General features: G+C 40.1%; 1 protein-coding gene across 5 annotated transcripts in view; it reads right to left on the bottom strand.

The window, feature by feature from the left end:
• Positions 1-15,964, bottom strand: part of FBXL2 (F-box and leucine rich repeat protein 2) — a 78,314-nt gene extending 62,350 nt beyond the window's left edge. For 2 of the 5 annotated variants that reach the window (XM_021071564.1, XM_021071565.1), the window contains exon 1: positions 560-653. Coding sequence is in view for 2 of the 5 variants with exons in the window: in XM_021071561.1 (XP_020927220.1) it covers positions 797-858; positions 15,784-15,906 (185 nt within the window). In the remaining 3 variants the exon portion in view is untranslated. Of the gene's footprint in view, positions 1-559; positions 654-796; positions 859-15,783 lie in introns of those variants that run through there. The other 3 variants (XM_021071561.1, XM_021071559.1, XM_021071562.1) reach the window with 3 other exon arrangements.

The following is a 22,159-nucleotide window of genomic DNA, read 5'->3' as shown; positions in this document are numbered from 1 at the left end:
AATGTTGGTTGATAGCTTCACTTGGTAAAATGGCAACCAAAATACCATTAACTGTATATTCGGTAATGCTAGAAATAAAGGACAAAAGGCCTTTTTTTGTGTGCCCTGATGTTCAAAGAAGACTTTCAAGTGATACAGTTATTTTCCATTCTAGCACCATTTTCTTCTTTTTCTTTTCTTTTCTTTTTTTTTTTAGCTGCACCCATGACATATAGACTCTGAGCCAGGGATCGAACCTATGCCACAGCAGTGACAAGCTTAATGTGCTATGCCACCAGGGAACTCCTCCAAAAGCCTATTTTATAGTACTGTCACTCAGCATGTAATTCTCATAAAATGGGTAAAAAACATCAATATTGGGGGGTGGACAGCATTTTAAGTCTCAGTAAAAACTCAGAGTGTAATTATTTTGAAACCAATTGATCAGAAACCATCTAGGTGTCTATGACTTGAGAAACTCACAAACTTAACAATAATCACTCCTCATGTTATGACTACACTGAGGTAATCTACTGATGCCAAAACAGTGGCACCTACTGAAGATTATTACAATACTTACCACATTACAAAAAGAATCCAGACCAATGCTATGTACATACTTAGTACATTCTGGATTAGACCAAGTAAAATTTAACAACAAGCTGAACAGCATTCTATAAAACAAAAACAAAAAGTCAGTTAGGCTAACTCTGGCTGATTTTTATGCTATGGACTCAATAGTGAGAAACAGGATGGTCTTGGAACTTGATGGCTGAATCCTATCTGAAATCTTTATCTAAAGTTTATTGTCACTTACCTCAAAAGAAGTTCTTTGGGTAACTTTTTGTTAATAAGGCCTTCATCATTATTTGAGAAAACCTAAAGGAAAAAAAAGGGAATTGATTAAAGTGTTCCTCAATCACTCCAAAAAAAGTTACATGTTTTGTAGATCAGAATGGCCAAAGCTGCTGTCCTACAATTATGATACTAATTTCATGAAGCCACCGAACTTTAGTGTTGATATAAAAATAATTTATACCCTTTCATTATTTCGTAAAAATGGCAACACACAGCTATTTCTATATTACACTGTATTAGAGATCCTAGCCAATTCTATTAGGCAAAGAAAATAATTATGCTGATTGGAAAGGAAGAAATAAAACAACTTCTTTTTAGAGATGACATGATCTTGTACACAGAAAATTCTAAAAAATATGAGAACTAATCATGGAATTCAGCAAGGTTGTAAGATATAACATACAATATAGAATATACAAAAAATAAACTGTATTTTGGTTTTTTTATTTTGTTTTGTTTTTGTCTTTTGTCTTTTTAGGGCTGCACCCGCAGCATATGGAGGTTCCCAATCTAGGGGTCTAATCAGAGCTATAGACGCCGCCCAATGCCACAGCCACAGCCACACAGATTCAAGCCGCGTCTGTGACCTACACCACAGCTCATGGCAATGCTGGATCCTAAACCCACTGAGAGAGGCCAGGGATCGAATCCTCAACGTCATGGTTCCTAGTCGGATTCGTTTCTGCTGCACCACAATGGGAATTCCAAAAATAAACTGTATTTCGGAATTCCCTTGAGGTACAGTTGGTAAAAGATCTGGTATTGTCATTGTACTGGCTCAAATTGCTGCCATGGTGTGAGTTTGATCCCTGGCTCAGGAACTTCCACACACTTCACTGCAGCCAAAAAAAAAAAAAAGTATTTCTATACATTAGCAATGAACAACTTGAAAATGAAATAAAGGAAACAATCTCATTTGCAACAGTGTAAAAAAAAAACACTTAGGAATACACTTAAAGAAGTGTTTAAGACATTATATATTGAAAACTTATACTAAACATTGTTATGAGAAATTAAAGACAAATAAATTGAAACATCCCATGTTCATAAATACCAAATAGTGTTAAGTTAGCAATGTTTCTCAAACTTATCCATAAATCCTAAAATCCTTATCAAAATTCTAGTTACAGGAGTTCCTGCTGTGGTGCAATGGGATGGGCAGCATCTTGGGAGCACCAGGACACAGGTTCTGTCCCTGGCCAGGCACAGGGGGATAGGGATTTGGTGTTGCCACAGCTTAGGTCATGACTGCAGCTCAGATCTGATCCCTGGCCTGGGAACTCCATGTGCCACGAAGCGGCCCCTCCAAAAAACTCCAATTACTTTTTTTAAAAAAATTGCAAAGTTGAAATGTAAGGGACCCAGAACAGCCAAAAGCATCTTGAAAAGGAAAATAAAGTTGAAGTAGTAAAGTAATAAAGCTGTAGTAATTGGTACATTGTGGTACTGACATGAAGACAGACATACAGATCAAAAGAACAGAACTGAGAGTCTAGAAATAAACCCTTATGCTTATGAGCAACTGATTTTATTTTTTGGCCATGCCCACAGCATGTGGAAGTTCCTGGGCCAGAGATCAAACCCTTGCCACAGCAGTGACAATGCTGGATCCATAACCCACTGAGCCACCAAGGAACTCCCACAGGCAAATGATTTTTGACAAGGTGCTAAGATAATTCAATGAAGAAAAATAGTCTTCTCAACAAACGGTACCAAAACAACTAAATATCTACATTTAAAAGATGAAAGTTGGGCCCCTACCTCACATCAGATTAATTAACTCAAAATGGATCAAAGACCTAAACAAATATGAGTTAAAACTGCAACATTTAAAAGAAAACAAGGGGAGTTCCGGTTGCGGCTCAGCATAAACGAATCTGACTAGCATCCATGAGGATACAGGTTCAATCCCTGGCCTTGCTCAGTGGGTTAAGGATCCGGTGTTGCTGTGAGCTGTGGTATAGGTCACAGATTCGGCTCAGATCCTGTGTTGCTGTGGCTGTGGTGTAGGTCAGCAGCTGTAGCTCCAATTCAAACCCTAGCCTGGGAACTTACATATGCCTCGGGGGTGGCCTTAAAAAAGCAAAAAACAAAACAAAAAAAAAACTAAAAGAAAACAAGGATTGGAGTTCCTGTTGTGGTGCAGCAGAAACAAATCTGACGAGTATCCATGAGGATATGGGTTCGATCCCTGGCCTCACTCAGTGGGTTAAGGATCTGTCATTCCCTAAGCTGTGGTGCAGGTCGCAGATGTGGCTCAGATCCTGCATTGCTGTGGCTGTGGTGTAGGCCAGCAGCTACAGCTCCGATTCAACCCCTAGCCTGGGAACCCCCATATGCCACAGGTGTGGCCCTAAAAAGATTAAAAAAAAAATTTTGCAAATCATATCTGACAAGAGAACTGTATCCAGAATATATAAAGCCCTCTTACAATTCAACAATAAAAATATAAATTCAGCTTAAAAATGGGCATGAGGGGAGTTCCCAGTGTGGCGCGGTGGTTAACGAATTCGACTAGGAACCATGAGGTTGCGGGTTCGGTCCCTGCCCTTGCTCAGTGGGTTAATGATCCGGCGTTGCCCTGAGCTGCGTGCGGTGTAGGTTGCAGACTCGGCTCAGTTCCCGAGTTGCTGTGGCTCTGGCGGAGGCTGGCAGCTACAGCTCGGATTGGACCCCTAGACTGGGAACCTCCATATGCCGCGGGAATGGCCCAAGAAATAGCAAAAAGACAAAAAGACAAAAAAAAAAAAAATGGGCATGAGGGAGTTTCCATCATGGCTAAGTGGAAACGAAACTGACTAGCATCCATGAGGATATGGGTTTGATCCCTGGCCTCACTCAGTGGGTTAAGGATCTGGTGTTGCTGTGAGCTATGGCATAGGTTGCAGATGCCACTCAGATCTGGCATGGCTGGTTCGATCCCTGGCCTTGCCCAGCAGCTACAGCTCCAATTAGACCCTAGCCTGGGAACCTCCATATGCCGCAGGTGTGGCCCTGAAAAGACAAAGAAAAAAAAAACAGGCACGAGATCTGAATAGACATTTCTTTGAAGAATACATGCAAATAAAAAGATCAACCTCATTAGTCATTAGGGAAGTACAAATCAAAAACAAAAGACACTTCACAGCTATAAGAATGACTCAAATCAAATACATAATAAGTAATTGTGAGAATGTGGAGAAACTGGAACCCTTATATACTGCTGATGGAAACACAACAGTGCAGCAACTCTGGAAAACAGTTTGGTAGTTTCTCAAAGATTAAACATAGAGTACCCGTGTGAACCAGCAATTTCAACTATAGGTAAATACCTAAGAGAAACGAAGACATATGTCTATGTAAAACTTACACATTCAGAATTCTGTCATGGCTCAGTGGAAACAAATCTGACTGGTATCCATGAGGACGAAGGTTTGACCCCTGGCCTTGCTCAGTGGTGCTCAGTGCACCCATGGCATATGGAGGTTTAGGGGCGAATTGGAGCTACAGCTGCCAGCCTACACCATAGCCATAGCCACATCAGATCCAAGCCTCGTCTGTGACCTACACCACAGCTCACTGCAATGCTGGATCCTTAACCCACTGAGCGAGGTCAGGGATTGAACCCGAAACCTCATGGTTCCTACTCGGATTCGTTTCTGCTGCACCATGATGGGACTCCAGGAAATGTTCTTGAATTAGACAGGTGTGGTGTGGTGAGTTCCTGTCATGGCTCAGGAGAAACAAATCCTACTAGGAAACATGAGGTTGTGGGTTCGCTCCTGGCCTTGCTCAGTGGGTTAAAGATCTGGTATTGCTGTGGCTGTGGTATAGGCTGGCAGCTGTAGCTCCAATGCAACCCTTAGCCTGGGAACCTGCATATGCCAAGAATGCAGTCCTAAAAATCAAAAAAGAAAGAAAAAAAATAGGCAGTTTTGATAAAGATATAACTGAATGACTATGTTAAAATACATAGTCATACATTTTACGTACATTTTAAATGGGTGAAATTTATAGTAATATGGTAATATCTCTGCTTAAAAAACACATATGCCACTATTCACCAAAACAAATGCAGAAGTGGAAACAGTGCCAAAATAGCACCCTATACCCATTATTGAAGTATTCTCAGTGATTAACCTTAGCCTTAGTGATATGTATGTGCGATACTAACATTAAGTACCTACTATAAGTTCCAGTAAGTACTGTGTTAAATAAACTAGCTAAATTATCTAACTAATCATTATCTAGTTCCTTGAAGTATAAAGTTAGGCTATTGATTTGAGATTTCTTCTTTTTAATTATTTATTTATTTTTCTTTTTTGACCACCCCATGGCATATAGAGTTCCTGGGCCAGGGATCAGATCTGAGCCACTGTTGTGACCAATGCTGAAGCTGCAGCAATGCCAGATCCTTTATTCCTTTAATGCCAGGCTGGGGATCAGTCCTGTATCCTGGAGCTGCAGAGTTGCTGCTAATCCTGTTGCTCCACAGTGAGAATTCCTCTTTCTTCTTTTTAATGTAGGCATTTACAACTAAAATTTCCCTCTGATCACTGCTTCTACTGTATCCCATACATTTTGATATGTTGAGCCATGAAGGCAACTCCCAATCTTTACATATCTTAACAGCTGTTAGAAGAACGGGCTTATTTTCTGTTGTCGCAGTAACCAGTGAATCAGTTACAGGACTTCAACAGAACATATGGGAAAATTTTCTAGCAATTAGAATAACCCATACTAGAATGTTCTACATTTGGGAGTTCTCATTGCAGCTCAGTGGCTTAAGAAGCCAACATAGTGTCCATGAAGATGTGAGTTCAATCCCTGGCTTCACTCAGTGGGTTAAGGATCTGGCATTGCTGCAAGCTGTGGCATAAGTTGCAGAGAAGGTTCGAATCTGGGGGTGCCATGGCTGTGTCATTGGCCTGCAGGTGTAGCTGATTCAACCCCTAGCCTGGGAACTTTGATATGGCATGGGTGCAGCCACATAAAGAAAAAAATATGAGTTCCCTTCATGGTTCAGCAGTTAATGAACCCGTCTAGGATCCATGAGGATGCGGGTTTGATCCCTGGCTTCACTCAGTGTGTTAAGAATTTGGCACTGGCCATGAACTGTGGTATAGGTTGCATCACAGAAGCAGCTCAGATTCCATGTTGCTGTGGCATAGGCTGAAGGCTACAGCTCTCATTTGACCCCTAGTCTAGGAACCTCCATGTGCCATGGGTATGACCCTAAAAAGCCAAAAATAAAAGAAAGAAAGAAAAATAAAGTTCTACATTTGAAAGCATCGATGCTCTATTCACAGTGCTCCTCAGAGACCACAGAACCAGGAATGTGAGAAAAAATAAATCCTTTCTTTCAGTGAAAGGTTTGAAACTTAAGGACCAAACCTAAGTTAGAAATGAAACAAGCACACTAATATTCACATTACAAGGGTCCAAGAAGGAGAAGAGAGAAAAAGGGGTGAGAACATTTTTGAAGAAATAAAGCTGAAAATTTCCCTAACCTAGGAAAGTTAACAATCACTAACTCTAGAAAGCACAGAAAGTTCTATACAGGATTAACCCAAAGAACACACCAAAACACATTTTAATTAAAATGACAACAATTAAAGATAAAAGAAAGAATGTGAAAAGCAGGAAGGGAACTCCCATAAGGCTATCAGCTGATTTTTCAGCAGAAACACTGCAGGCCAAAAGAGCATAATATATTTAAATGATGAAAGGGAAGAACCTACAACCAAGAATACTCTACCCACCAAAGCGCTTGTTTAAAATGATAGAAATATCAAAAGCTTCACAAAAAAAACAAAAGCTAAGAGAGTTCAGCACCACCAACTCACCTTTACAACACATTTTTTTGTTTTGTTTTGTTTTGTTTCTTTTGTCTTTTTAGGGTTTCATCCACAGCATACACAATATGAAAGTTCCAAGGCTGGGGGCAAATTGGAGCTATAGCTACTGGCCTAAATAAGCCTTAGCCACAGCAATGAGGCATCTGAGCTGCATCTGCAACCTACACCACAGCTCACAGCAATGCTGGATCCTTAATCTACTGGGCGAGGCCAGGGATGAATCCCACATCCTCATGGATACTAGTCCGGTTCATTACTGCTGAGCCACAATGGAAATTCCTACAACAAATGTTAACAGAACTTCTCTAGGCAAAAAAAAACCACCAGTACCAGAAACACAAAAAATTATGAAATGATAAAGCCTGTCAGTAAAGACAAACATACACTACGGTAAGAAATCATCCATGGACAAAAGCTAGTAGGAAGGTTAAAAAGCAAAAATAGTAAAATCATCTATATCCACAATAAGTACTTAAGGGATACACAAAACAATTAGACGAAAGCTATGATATCAAAAAGAACAATCCTGAGAAGAATACAAATGCAGGATTGTTAAAATGCATTTGAAATTAAGAGATAAGCACCTTAAAACAATCATGTAGATATAGACTGCTATCTAAATATCCCATGCTAACTATAAACCAAAAACCTAAAATATACACACACAAAAAACCAAACAGGAATCCAAACACTAGAGATAGTTATCAAATCACAAGAGAAAAACAAAAGAAGAAAAAGACAAAACAACACAATGCTGGAACAATGAACAAAATGGCAATAAGAACTTACGTAACAATAATTACCTTAAATGTAAAGGGAGTATATGCTCCAATCAAAAGGCACAGAGTGGTTGAATGGATACAAAAACAAGACCCATATTTACGGGGCCTACAAAAGACTCACTTCAGATCTAAAGACAAAGACTGAAAGTGAGGGGATGGAAAAAGGCATCTAATGGAAATGGAAATGAAAAGAAAGCAAGAGTGGCAATAAATACATCACATAACATAGATTTCAAAATAAAGGTTGTTACAAAGACAGAGAAGGATACTACATAATGATTGAGGGATCAATCCAAGAAGATATAACAATTATAAATATATATATCCCCAACATAATAGCACCTAAATAAATAAGGCAAATATTAATGGACATAAAAGGAGAAATGAACAGTAACATAATAGTAGGCCACTTTAACACACCACCTAAATCACAGACAGATCATCCAGACAGAAAATGAGTGGGAAACCCTAACCTTAAATGACATATTAGACCAGACAGACTTAATTGATACAAATAGATCATTCCATCCAAAAGCAGCAGAATATACTTTCTTTCCAAGTACACATGGAATATTCTCCAAGACATATCACATACTAGACCACAAGACAATTCTCAGTAAATTTAAGGAAACTGGAATCATATCAAGTATCTTTCCTGACGACAGTGCTGAGACTAGAGATCAACGACAAGGAAAAAAAACTGCAAAAAACACATAAACACATGGAGTTTAGCTAAATATGATAGTAAACAACAAATGGATCACTGAAGAAATCAAGGAAATAAAAAAATACCTAGAGACAAATCACAATAAACACAATGATCCAAAACCTACAGGACACAGTAAAAGCAGTTCTAAGAGGGGAGTTTATAGTGATTAAAAGCTTAGCTCAGGGGAGTTCCCACTGTGGCACAGCTGAAAGGAATTCAGCTAGTATCCATGAAGATGTGGGTTCGATCCCTGGCCTTGCTCAGTGAGTTGGGATCTGGCGTTGCCGTGAGCTGTGGTGTAGGTCACAGATGCAGCTTAGATCATGAGTTGCTGTAGCTATGGAGTAGGCCAGCAGCTGTAGCTCCAATTTGACCCAGAGCCTGGGAACTTTCATATGCTGCAGGTGTGGCCATTAAAAAAAAAAAAAAAAAAAAAAAAAAAGAGCTTGGCTTAGGAAACAAGAAAAATCACAAACAATATAAAACAACCTAACCTTATACCTAAAGGAACTAGAGAACAAAAAACAAGACCTAAAGTTAGAAAAATCAGAATAGAAATAAAGAAACTGAGACAAAAAAAAAAAAAAACACCCAACAACAAAAAATAGAAAAGATCAATGAAACTAAAAGCTGTTTTTTTTTAAAGATAAAATTGTTAAACCTTTAAGCCAGATTCATCAAGAGAAAAGGAGGGCCCAAATTAATAAAATCAGAAATGAAAAAAATTACAACTGACACCACAGAAATACAAAGGGGAGTTCCCGTCGTGGCGCAGTGGTTAACGAATCCGACTAAGAACCATGAGGTTGGAGTTCCCGTCGTGGCGCAGTGGTTAACGAATCCGACTAGGAACCATGAGGTTGCGGGTTCGGTCCCTGCCCTTGCTCAGTGGGTTAACGATCCGGCGTTGCCGTGAGCTGTGGTGTAGGTTGCAGACGCGGCTCGGATCCTGCGTTGCTGTGGCTCTGGCGTAGGCCGGTGGCTACAGCTCCGATTCAACCCTTAGCCTGGGAACCTCCATATGCCGCGGGAGCGGCCCAAGAAATAGCAACAATAACAACAACAACAACAAAAGACAAAAAGACCAAAAAAAAAAAAAAAAAAAAAAAAAAAAAAAAAAAAAAAATACAAAGGATCACTAGAGAATACTATGAAAAACTATATGCCAATAAAATGGGCAAAAGAAATGCACAAGTTTTTTAAAAGGTACATTCTCCCAAGACTGAACCAGGAAGAAACAGTAAATATGCAAAGACTAATTACCATTAATGGAACTCAATCAGTAATTTTAAAACCCCAAACAAACAAAAGTCCAGGACCAGACAGCTTCACGGGTGAATTCTACCAAACATTTAAAGACTTAACACCTATCCTTCTAATAAACTGCAAAGGAAGGATTGCTTCTGAACCCATTCTATTAGCCCAGCATCACCCTAATACCAAAACCAAGATATCACCCATAAAGGAAATTTAGAGGCCAGTATCACTGATGAATATACATGCAAAAATCCTCAACACAACACCAGCAAACTGAATCTGACAATACGTTAAAAGGCTTATACACCATGGTCATATCCCAAAGACGTAAGGATTTTTCAATATCTGAAAATCAATGTGATATACTACACTAAAAAAATTAAATAATCAAGATCATATGAAAATCTCAATAGATGCAGAAAATGTCTCTGACAAAATTTAAATCCATTTATGATAAAAATTCTCCAAGAGTTCCCACTGTGGTACAGTGGGTTAAGATCTGGTGTTGCCTCTATGGTAGCACCAGTTCAATCCCTGGATTGGCACAGTGGGTTCAGGATCCAGCACTGCTGCAGTTTTAGCATAAGTCACAGCTGTAGTTCAGGTTTGAACCCTGGCCCAAGAACTTCCATACATTGCAGGCATGGCTAAAAAAAAATTTCTCCAGAAAGTACCTCAACCTCAAGATAATAAAGGCCATAATTGACAAATTCACAGCTAACATCTACTCAATGGTGAAAAGCTGAAAGCATTTCCTCTAAGATCAGGAACGAGCCACAGATGCCCACTCTCATCACTTTTATTCAATAGAGTATTGGAAGTCCTATCCTCAGCATTCAAACAAGAAAAATAAAAGGAATCCAAACTAGAGAGGAAGGGAGTTCCTGTCATGGCTGAGCAGAAAGGACTCTGACTAGCAGCCATGAGGCCTTGCTCAGTGGGTTAAAGATCTGGCCTTGTCCTGAGGTGTGGTCACAGATGCAGCTTGGATCCTGCACTGCTGTGGTGTAGGCCAGCAGCTACAGCTCTGATTCAACCCCTAGCCTGGGAAGCTCCATGTGCCATGTGTGTGGCCCCAAAAACAAACAAAGAAAACAAATTAGACAGGAAGAAGTAAAACTGTCACTGTTTCCAGATGATATAATACTCTTATGTCCTACAGATACCACCTGAAAACTATTAGAGCTCATCAGTGAATTCAGGAAAGCTTCAGAATATAACAAAATTAATATACAGAAATCTGTTGCATTTCTACACAGTAACAACGGACCATCAGAAAGAGAAGGAAACAATCCTATTTACTATTGCATCAAAAATAATAAAATCCCTAGAAATAAACCTACCTAAGGAGGTAGAATATCTGTACTCAGAAAACTATAAGACAGTAATGCAAGAAATTGAGCATGATACAAACAGATGGAAAGATATACTGTGTTCTTGGACTGGAAGAATTAATACTATAAAAATAACCATACTACTCAAGAAATCTACAGATTCAATGCAATCCCTATCAAAATACCAATGGCATTTTTTCACAGAATGAAAACAAATTATCTTAAAACTTGTATAGAAGCACAAAAGATCTCAAATAGCCAAAATAATCTTGAGAAAGAACAGAGCTAGAGATATCATGCTCCCTGACCTCAGACTACACTACAAAGTTATAATGTCAAAACAGTATGGTACTGGCACAAAAATAGACACATAGATCAATGGAATAGAACAGAGAATCCAAAAATAAACCCATATATTTATCATTAATTAAAATATGACAAAGGAAACAAGAATATACAATGGAGAAACTGCAATTTCTTCAGTAAATGGTGCAAGGAAAACTGGACAATTAAGTGTAGAAGAATGAAATTAGAACATTCTCTAGGAGTTCCCATCGTGGCGCAGCAGAAATGAATCTAACTAGGAACCATGAGGTTGCAGGTTCAATCTCTGGCCTTGCTTAGTAGGTTAAGGATCTGGCATTGCCATGAGCTGTGGTGTAGGTTGCAGACACAGTTGAGATGTGGCATGGCTGCGGCATAGGCTGGTGACTTCAGCTCTGATTAGACCCCTAGCCTGAGAACCTCCATATGCTGCAGGTGTGGCCCTAAAAGGACAAAAGACCAAAAAAAAAAAAGAACATTCTCTAACACCATATGCAAAAATAATTCAAAATGGATTAAAAGCCCAAATATAACACTGGAAACCATAAAAATCCCTAGAGGAAAACATAGGCAGAACACTTTGACATAAATTGTAACAATATTTTTTTTGGACTTGTCTCCTAAAGCAAAGGAAATAACAGCAAAAATAAACAATAGGACCTAATTAAACTTAAAAGCTTTTGCACAACAAAGGAAACCCTCAACAAAATGAAAACTTACATAATAAGAGAAAATATTTGCAAATAACATGACCAATAAGGGATTAATATCCCAAATCACAAATAGCTCCTACAACTCAATAGCAAGAAAATAAACGACCCTCATAGGCAAAACACTGCCTGACATAAATCATACAAATGTTTTCTTAGGTCAGTCTTACAGGTCAATAGAAATAAAAACAAAAATAAACAAATAGGACCTAATCAAATTTACTAACTTTTGTACAGCAAAGGAAACCTTAAACAAAATGAAAAACAACCTACAGAATGGTAGAAAATATTTGCAAGTGACATGATGGATGAGTGTTTAATTTCCAAAATATACAAACAATTCATACAAATTGACAACAAAAAAGCAAACAACACAACCGAAAAATAGCCACAAGACCTAAATAGACATTTCTCCAAGGAAGAAATACAAATGGCCAATAGACATCACTAATATTAGAGAAATGCAAATCAAAACTACAACAAGGTACCACCTCACACCGTAAGAATGACCATCATTAAAAAGTTTACAAATAACAAATGCTGGAAAGGGTGTGGAGAAAAGGGAACCCTCCTATACTGCTGGTGGCAATGTAACTTGGAGCAACCACTATGGGAAACAGTATGGAGGTTCCTCAGAAAACTAAACATATAACCACCATGTGATCCAGCAATCCCACTCCTGGGCATATATTTCACCAAAACTATAATTTAAAAAGATGCATGTGCCCCTATGTTCAGAGCAACACTATTCATAATAGCCAAGACATGGAAATAACATAAACGTCCATCAACAGATGAATGGATTAAGAAATTGGAATACTACTTAGCCATAAAAAGAATGAAATAATGCCATCCACAGAAAAATGGATGCAAATAGAGATTATCATACTAAGTAAAGCCAGAGAAAGACAAATACCATATGATTTCACTTACATGTGGACTCTAAAATATGGCAAAAATAAACCTATCTACAAACAGAAGTGGACTCACAGACATAGAGACTTGAAGATGCCAAGGAAGGGGAAGGGACAGAAAAGGACTGGGAGTTTGGGGTTAGTCAATGCCAATTACTACGTTTAGAATGGATAAATAACAAAATCCTACTGTATAGCATAGGGAACTACATCCAGTCTCCTGGGATAGACCATGATGGAAAAGAATATAAAAAAGTATATTAAAATATATATATAATATATATACAGAATATATATATATAAATTGAGTCACTTTGCTGTACAGCAGAAATTGGCACAACACTATAAATCAACTATAAATTAATAAAAAATTAAAATAATAAACCACAGGACAGAAAAATTTCATGGAAAGATACTTATAAGGGCAGTACTGGGAAATGGAAAAGCTGGGTCTGAACCATGATTCTGACTCCACAAAAACTTTTTAACAATGACTACCCTGTTCCACTTCCCTAGACCCCTCTGCTCCAGGCTTCATCTCTTGTACAGCAACCCCAATGCTGAAAGTGGCAGTGGCTGAGGTGGACACTACTCAGGGTAAAGGTGAGACATAAAATGAGACAGGAAAGGCAGAGGTGCAAGTGTAGCCCAACCTATGGCTGTCCATATCTGAATTTCAGTGGTCTGCATTAAAAAAAAAAAAAAAAAAAAAAAAGCGAAATTAATCCTGCAGGATGTCATTAGACAACCTCATAACAGCCGGTCATAAAATAAAAACTTTGCTGGCTCAGCTAAGACACCGAGACGCTTAATCTTGGTGTGGGACATTCATGCCAGGAGCTGGACACAATCTTTAGTTTGGAAAGAAGCTGTGGTGTGATGGATGGTTAAGACACCAGACTTTGAAAACAGACTAGCTGAGTTCAAATCCTGGCTCTGTGACTCACCAACTGTGTGACTGGGCCAAACTGCCTAATCAATATGGGCCTGTTAAGCAGGTAAAATAATGTCAACCTCAAAGGGATGTTAGAAGAACTAAATGAAATAAATGTTCAGTGATTAGCTGTGCCACTGCGCATGGTGTAAGGGCTCTATGAAAGTTATTGTTACAATTACTAAAAATTATTCCACCCCCTACTCCCCGTGCAACCAAAAGGAAGACCAATATTGTCAAGGGTAGGGAAATTAAAGGAAAGAGAAACTTCCTGTCATGATCCATTAACACAGATCTCATTATACAAGTTCTCTTAACTATGTCATGTGAGAGCAAAGCAAACACTAAGTACCTAAGGACAGTAAAATGCTTTCATTTTAGAGTAAATAAAACTCTAAGGTTTACAAACGTGAATCAAGGTGGACCGTGAATGGGGAAGGAAAGGGTGGATGAAGGAGAAGAAAAGAAAAATGGACAAGAGGAATGTGAGAATTCAGCTTTGAGAATGCAAGCTTTTTTTTTTTTAGGGCCACACCCTCCAAGCGTGGGGTCAAACTGGGGCTGAAGCTGCCCGCCTATGCCACAGCCATGTGGGCTCTGAGCAGAGTCTGCAACCTACACCGCAGCTTAAAGCAATGCCAGATCCTTAATCCACTGATCGGGGGCCAGGGATCAGACCTTCGTCCTCATGGATACTAGTTGGGTTCATTACTGCTGAGCCACAATAGGAACTCTGAGAATGTAACTTCTGAATATTCTTTTTCCTTACTTTAACTGTGGTCTGCATTAAACTGCTTTAATTGTAAGAGCTTTTCTCACATACAACAGGTAAAAGTAAGACACTGTAATATTTAAAACACTTAGGTATTTATAAAATTCATTTTCTGAAACTCTTGCTGGCTTCATTAACGTTCACTTAACAGCAATTCAGAATTAAAAAGAAAAACACACAAAATAAAGAAGGCATTGCTGTTACTTCTGAGTGATATGTTTCTTCTGCGATCAACAGGCCACACACCTGGCAGTTGTTTTCCAGTTTAAGGAGATACACACCATCCACATTCTCTTACAGAAAACACAGAGCCAGCCAGAGTTCCCAACAGCAGCTTCTCCCTCCAGAAGACTGACTGACACTTGGGGAGCACCCTGCATCCTCTGCTTATCAGCACTTCCATTAACCCTTGAAGATAAGGAGCAAAAAGCTACACTAAATTCTTAACAGTTCCAAAAAAAAAAAAAGTTTTCTCAAAATTAGGCATTTTCTTATTACCCATCCCCATTCCCTATATTCTATACCGAAGGTGTGTCCCCAAGCAGACAATCAGCTTCTCTCTTCTTTTACACTCATTGGAGGCTTCTGGAGAAATCACATCTTTGGCTGGCAAGTCCTTGCCAATACCTAGTCAAGCCAGTATCTCAGCTGAGTCTTCAGGTCAGGTTTTAAATGAGCTTAATAGGGGGGAGGGAGAATGCCCACTCATGCTCAAGTTTACTGAATATAGGTAATGATTTAAGATGTTTACCACATACTAATTATAGATTAAATCCCTGAGTGAGGGTGCAGCATTCAGAAAAAAGATCCAGCTTAAAGTCCCTTTTTTAAAAAGGAGGGAGGAATCTCCAAAATCTCCCATTTAAAAGTCCACATGCTAAAAAAAAACAAAAAAACCTGTTCGAAGGATGAATTTCAAAAAAAATACCTATTTGTATAATACTAACATGTAACTGCACAGAAACAAGACACGTCGACTGCAATATACTGTTAATATGAATATATATATGGTATCTGATATTCATGAATATCCTTTTTTTTTTTTTCTTAACCACACCCTCTTTGAGTGGCTTCCCAGGCTCGCTGGGGCCAAACGGCGTCATGCTGACCTGCGGCCCGCGGGGTGGGGGTCCCAGCTGCGACCCTGGCACTCAAAGGCCAGAACGCGGCCCCAGGCAGCGGGCGGGCGTTCAGAGACCCGCGGGTTCCCCCTCCCGCGGGCCCGCCCTGCCCTGCCCTGCCGCCCCGAAGGCCGCGGCCCGGCCTCCCTGCGACCCTGGCGCTGCCCGCCCCAGCCCAGCAGACGGCCGCGCGGGGACCCAGCCCCGGCAGAGAAGGGCGGGCGGCCTGGCCGCCGCGGGCCCTAGACTTACCATGGCCGAAGAGCCGCCAGCGCGCCCACAGCCCGAAGTCACACGGCGCCGGCAACGCCCGTTGTCCTGGTGACGCCAGCTGGGCACCCCGCCCGTGCTCAAGGTGGGCTTGGAGGCGGCCATTGGCGGCCGGCGAGCACGTGACCCGCAGGGGCGTTGCCCTTTGGACCGCCCCCTCGCCCCCCAAGCCTCAGCTCTGGGGCCTGGCCTCTTGGCCTGTCCTCCTTTTCATTTGATTACCTTCACACCCCTCACCTGAAATAATCGTTGCTGCTCACCTTTACATCCCTCACCTGACAGCCCAAAGGCTGCCCTGCTGAAAAAAAACTTTATGGATTTTTCTTTATTTAAGAAACAGATTACACAGGTAACAATGATTATTGGAGACATTTTAAACAATAATGAATTAAAAAGAATAAAACTACACCAAATCCTAGCAAACCCCTAGGTAACTGCATATATTCTAGTCTATCTGCTTCCAAGCTTCCAACAAAATGTGTATTATAACATTGTATTCTTAGAAATGGAAGAAAACTATACACACTTTTTTTTTTTTTTTCCTTTTTTTTTGCTGCCAGGCAGAGTTCCCTGGCCAGGGATCAGATCTGAACCACAGTTGCCACCTACGCTGTGGCAATGGGGGATCCTTTTAACTCACTGTGCCAGGCAGGGATGAAACCTGTGTCCTGGGTTACAGAGATGCCTTTGATCCTCCTGTGCCACAGCAGGAACTCCCACACACACTTTTATGATTTACTTTCTTCAGTTAAAAACTATCTTTGCATACCAATTCATGTAATAGCGTTGTATGTATACACTCTAATTTATTAAATCATTCAGCAACTTGTTGGATGTTTTTAATGTGCTTGAAGGGAACTTCAGATATCCTCAAATCCAGCCTGTTAAGGCTATGAAGAGACATATTCACAGTCAATTTGACATCCCCTCTTGAATGTCTAATAATATGGTCCCAATAAGACTTTTGATCCAAGTCTCTTACTTTCCATTCTTCCTCATCTCAGCACATATTCCCCTTAGTACAAAACAAAAACCTTCTAGGTATGATCCTTGGTTCTCTTTTCCTCACACCTTACATTCAATCCATTAACAAATATTCTTGTCTCTATATTTAAGTAAATTCTGAATCTATCTGTTTCTCACCATCTCCACCTCTCAGCCACCATCATCTCTTGCCTAAATTAGTCTGTCTCCATGTCCCCTGTCTTCCCTGGCCACCTGAGTGCTTTGTGGACATGCAACAGGAGCATTTCAGTGGCTTTTCATGACATTTAGGACAAAGATCCACACTCTTCCTGTGGTCTGCAAGGTTCTCCATGATGGGAGACTTGTCTACTGCATAAACTGGTCTCCTACCACCCTTCCCACATTCACGCCACACTAGCCTCACTGTATTTCCTAAAGCCCCTCAAACATGTTAAACACTCTCCTACTTAAGAGCCTCAGCAACAACTGCTTCCCTTATTTGGAATAGCCCTCCTCTGGAACTTCACACTGCCCTCTCCTTCACTTGATCCAGTTCAGTTAAGTCATCTTCACAAAAGCCTTCATTAATAAAAATTTATGTGCAACAGGATCAGCAGTGTCTTGGGACCACTGGGATGCAGGTACCATCCCCATCCTGGCACAGTGGGTTAAGGATCTAGCATTGCCACAGTTGGGGCTTGGATCATGACTGCAGCTTGGATATGAGCCCCAGCCTGGGAACTCCATATGCTGAGGGATGGCTAAATAAATAATAATAAAATATCTTGGAATTCCCTGGTGGCTCAGTGGATTAATGATCCTGCGTTGTCATTGCTATGGCTTGGGCCACTACTATGGCAAGGGTTTGATCCCTGGCCCAGGGAAATTACACATGCTGGGGTGTCAATACAAAATTTTAAATATGCTGTAATAAAATAAAACATCTCATCCCTGTTACTCTGCCTCTCTTTAACTGTCTTGTTTTAAAAATACCGACTACCCTTGAAATGATCTTTTTATTTTTTTATTTTATACTGGGTTTTTTTTTGTTTGTTTGTTTGTTTGTTTGTCTTTTTAGGGCTGCACCCATGGCATATGGAAGTTCTCAGGGCTTGGGGTCAATTTGAAGCTGCAGTTGCTGGCCTACACCACAGCCATAGCAACACTCAATCTGCTGCCTCTGTGACCTATACTGCAGCTCGTGGCAACGCCTGATCCTTAACCCACTGAGCAAGGCCAGGGATTGAACCCACATCTTCACGGATGCTAGTGGGGTTTGTTTCCACTCAGCCACAACTAGAACTCCTATACAATACAGTATTGTCAACTACATTCACATTGTTGTTAATTAGCTATCCCAAACTTTTTCATCCTGAATAACTGAAATTTTATACCCCTGACCAACATCCCCCCATGTTCTTTTACAAACAAGCCCCTATAACCCCCATTCCACTGTATGCCACTCTGTGTTTCATTATTTTAGAATGCACATATAAGTGAGATCATGCAGTGTTTGTCTTTCTGTGTCAAGTTTCTTTCAATTAGCATAATGTCCTTTAGGTTCATCACAAAGGGTAGGATTTCCTTCTTTGTGTGTGGGTTTTGTTTTGTTTTGGCCACATCCAAGATACAGGAGTACCTAGGCCACGGATCAAACCCAAGCCACAGCAATGACAACAACAAATTCTTACCACTAGGCCACCAGGGAAGTCCAGGATTTCCTTCTTTTTAAACACTGAATAACATTCCATTGTATAATATATAGCTTTTCCCATTCTAAAGTTTATATGAATGTGTTCATGCAATAATTGGGATTTTGTAACTGGCTTCTTTTACTTAGCACAACATTTGCAAGATTTATCCAAGTTGTAGCATGTATCAGTACTTCATTCCTTTTTATAGTCAAATAATATTCCTCGAATGGATATACAACGGTTCTGCTTATCCATTTGTCCATTGATGGGCATTTCAATTGTTTCTATATTTGGTCTGTTGTAAATAATTTTGCTGTGAATATTTATGGACACTTTTTTTCATCTTTTTTCTTTTACAGCTTCACTCATGACATATGGAAGTCCAGGGCCAAGGGTTGAATCACAGCTGCAGCTGGGGCCTACACCAGATCTGAGTCACATCTGCAACCTGTGCTGCAGCTCACAGCAACGCTGGATCCTTAACCAACTGAAGCCAGGGATCAAACCCACATCCTCACAGAGAAAATATTGGGTCCTTAACCCACTAATCCACAACAGGAACTCTGACGAACACATTTTTATAGATATATGTTTTTATTTCTCTATTGGCTCTATACCTAGGAGTGAATTTCTGGGTCATGTGGTAACTTTATGTTTAAGCATTTGAGTAACTGCCAGACTGTTTTCCAAAGTGGCTTCACCATTTAATATTCCTATAAGTAGCATGTAAGTAAGGATAACAATTTTTCCCAGCCATGTCACACTTGTTCTTATCTGACTTTTTGATTTTAGCCATTCTAGCAATGTGAAGTAGTATTTCATCGTGGTAGTAATTTACATTTTCCTCACAACTAATGAGTTCGAGTATTTTTCATGTGCTTACTTGCCATTTGTTTATATTCCTTGAAGAAATGACTATGTATATCCTTTTCTAATTTTTTTTCTTTTCTTTTTTGGCTGCACCCGCAGCATATGGTTGTTCCTAGGCCAGGGATTGAACCTAAGCCACCATAGAGACAAACCGAATAATTAATCTACTGCACCACAGCAGGGACTCCCTCCTTTGCTAATTTTTAAGTGAGGTATTTTTCCTTTGCTTCTTTTGTCGCATCTGCTTTTGAGGTCATATCTGAAAATCTTTTGCCAAATCCAAAGCCATAAACATTTATCCCTATGTTTTCTTTTTATGACTCGTGTGTGTGTGTGTGTGTGTGTGTGTGTGTGTGTCTCATGGCATGCAGAAGTTCCCAGGCCAAGGATTGAACTTGTGCCAGGCCAAGAATTGAACAAGAGCCAATGCTGTGACAAGGCTGAATCCTTAACCCGCTGAGCCACCAAGGAACTTTCTTTATAAGAGTCTTACACATTTAGCTCTTACATTTAGATCTTTGACAAATTTTGAGTTAATTTTGCAAGGTAAGGGTCCAACTTCATTCTTTTGCATGTGGCTACCCAGTGTTTCTGGCTCCATTTCTTGAAAAGACTATCCTTTTCCATATTGAATGGTCTGGGTACCTTTTTGAAAACTGTTATGAGACTATTTCAAGATTCTGAATTTTACTACATTAACAACATAGATTTAAATTACATAACAGAAAAATTGACAAATGTGACCAAGTTACAAATTTTTTTCAAATACACAAAATATTCTCTCAAATCAGGAAGTGCCACCATGGACAGCTACAAAACATATATACTATACAAGCATAAAAAGGGCTTCAGCTGCATAAATTAGGATATAAATTGGTACCTCAGAGTTGTGTAACATGACACTCCTGCTTCCAAATTAATCATACCAGGACATAAAGGATATCACTTGAAATGCATTTAAAAACAAGTACCCTACTAGCTATATCCACTGACCATAGTACAATAAAGTTAGACAAATGACAAAAGATAGCCATACGTTTGAAAACTGAAAGGCAGATTTGAATCAATCATGATTTCAAGATAAAATCAAAACTGAAATAAAAAGTATTTAGAAATAAAATAGGAGTTCCCGTCGTGGCGCAGTGGTTAACAAATCCGACTAGGAACCATGAGGTTGCGGGTTCAGTCCCTGCCCTTGCTCAGTGGGTTAACGATCCGGCATTGCCGTGAGCTGTGGTGTAGGTTGCAGACGTGGCTCGGATCCCATGTTGCTGTGGCTCTGGCATAGGCCGGTGGCTACAGCTCCGATTCAACCCCTGGCCTGGGAACCTCCATATGCCACGGGAGCGGCCCAAGAAATAGCAACAACAACAACAACAACAAAAAGACAAAAAGACAAAAAAAATAAATAAATAAAAAATAAAAGTATACCTATGAATATTTGTGGGAGTCAGCTGATACAGTATTTAGAGAAACATTTGTTGCCATTAATGCATTAAGTAAAAACTAAAACAACTAAAAGTAAGCAAAAGTAGCTAGAAACATACAATCAAAGAAACATAAAGTATGCTGAAGAAAAAGGTAATAAAATGAAGGCAGGTTAAGACAATGAAAAAATAAAGCACACTGGAGAATATATTTGCAAAACACATATTTGATAAAGAACATGTATCCAAAATATACAAATAACTTTTTTTATCAGCCACACTCATGGTGTGTGAAAGTTCTCTGGCCAGGGACTGAATCCCCACCACAGCAGTGACCTGAGCCAAAGCAGTGACAATGCTGGGTCCTTAACTGCTACACCAATAGGGAACTCCACAAAGAATTTTAAAAACTCAACAGTAAGAAAACAAACAACCCAAATAGAAAATGGGCAAAAGATCTATACAGCCACTTCACTGAAGAAGATATGCAAATGGAAAATAGTGTATGAAAATGGTGGGCAAGATGATAGAGTAGGAAGACACCTCTTCACATTTGCAAACAAAAATCACAACTATTTACAAAGCAGCTATCTATGAGAACAAAATAAAGACTAGCAGAAAATATTTTTCACAACAAAAGATATGAAAAAGGAACCACAACAAGATGGGTAGGAGGGGCAGAGATGCAATACAGTCAAAACTCATACCCTTGAGGAGGTGACCCACAAATGGGAGGATATCACAATTTCAGGGTTTCTCCCCAAGGGGCTAGGAATCCTAGTCTCACCAGCCTGGAGTCCTGTACCAGAAAATGAGTTCCCAGAACATCTGGCTTTGAAGGCCAGTAGAGTTTGTATAGAAGAGCCTGAAGGCTATAGGAAACAGAGATTCTGCTCTTAAGGGGCACGCAAAATCTCAGTCCTGGCTAAGAGGTGGTAACTTGAAAGGCACCTGAGTCAAAATCAAAAGCTGATTTTGAAGAACCTCCCTAGAAGGAGAAATCAATGGAGACTCCTGTTGGGGATATAGATACTCCTGGTAGCCATTCTGGGGAGCTGGTCCTACCACAAGGACACGGATGTTGGCAAGCACCATTTTGGAGTCTTACCCCTAGTCTATTATCTCTAAGGGTTTACCCACCCACCAGCAGACTGACACCAGAACTAGGGTCCCTCAGACTCCATGGCCAGCCACCTCAGGACCTGGCCCTGCCACCAGTAGGCCAGCAGCGACCATATGAGGCAGGGCTTGATAGCCAACTGGGCTGGGGCCACCACCTACCAGCATACCCACAGTACTCAGTCTTCCATAACAAAAGGGCCCATGCAACACACATAGGGGCACCCCCAGAGTATATAGCTTTAGTGGCAAGAAGGGAGTGCACTCTTGGGAGCCACAGGA

The sequence above is a fragment of the Sus scrofa genome, chromosome 13 (genome assembly GCF_000003025.6).
Source record: "Sus scrofa isolate TJ Tabasco breed Duroc chromosome 13, Sscrofa11.1, whole genome shotgun sequence".
NCBI lineage: Eukaryota > Metazoa > Chordata > Mammalia > Artiodactyla > Suidae > Sus > Sus scrofa.
The sequence above is the reverse complement of the archived record's forward strand: the minus strand, read 5'-3'. Positions and strand labels throughout refer to the sequence as shown.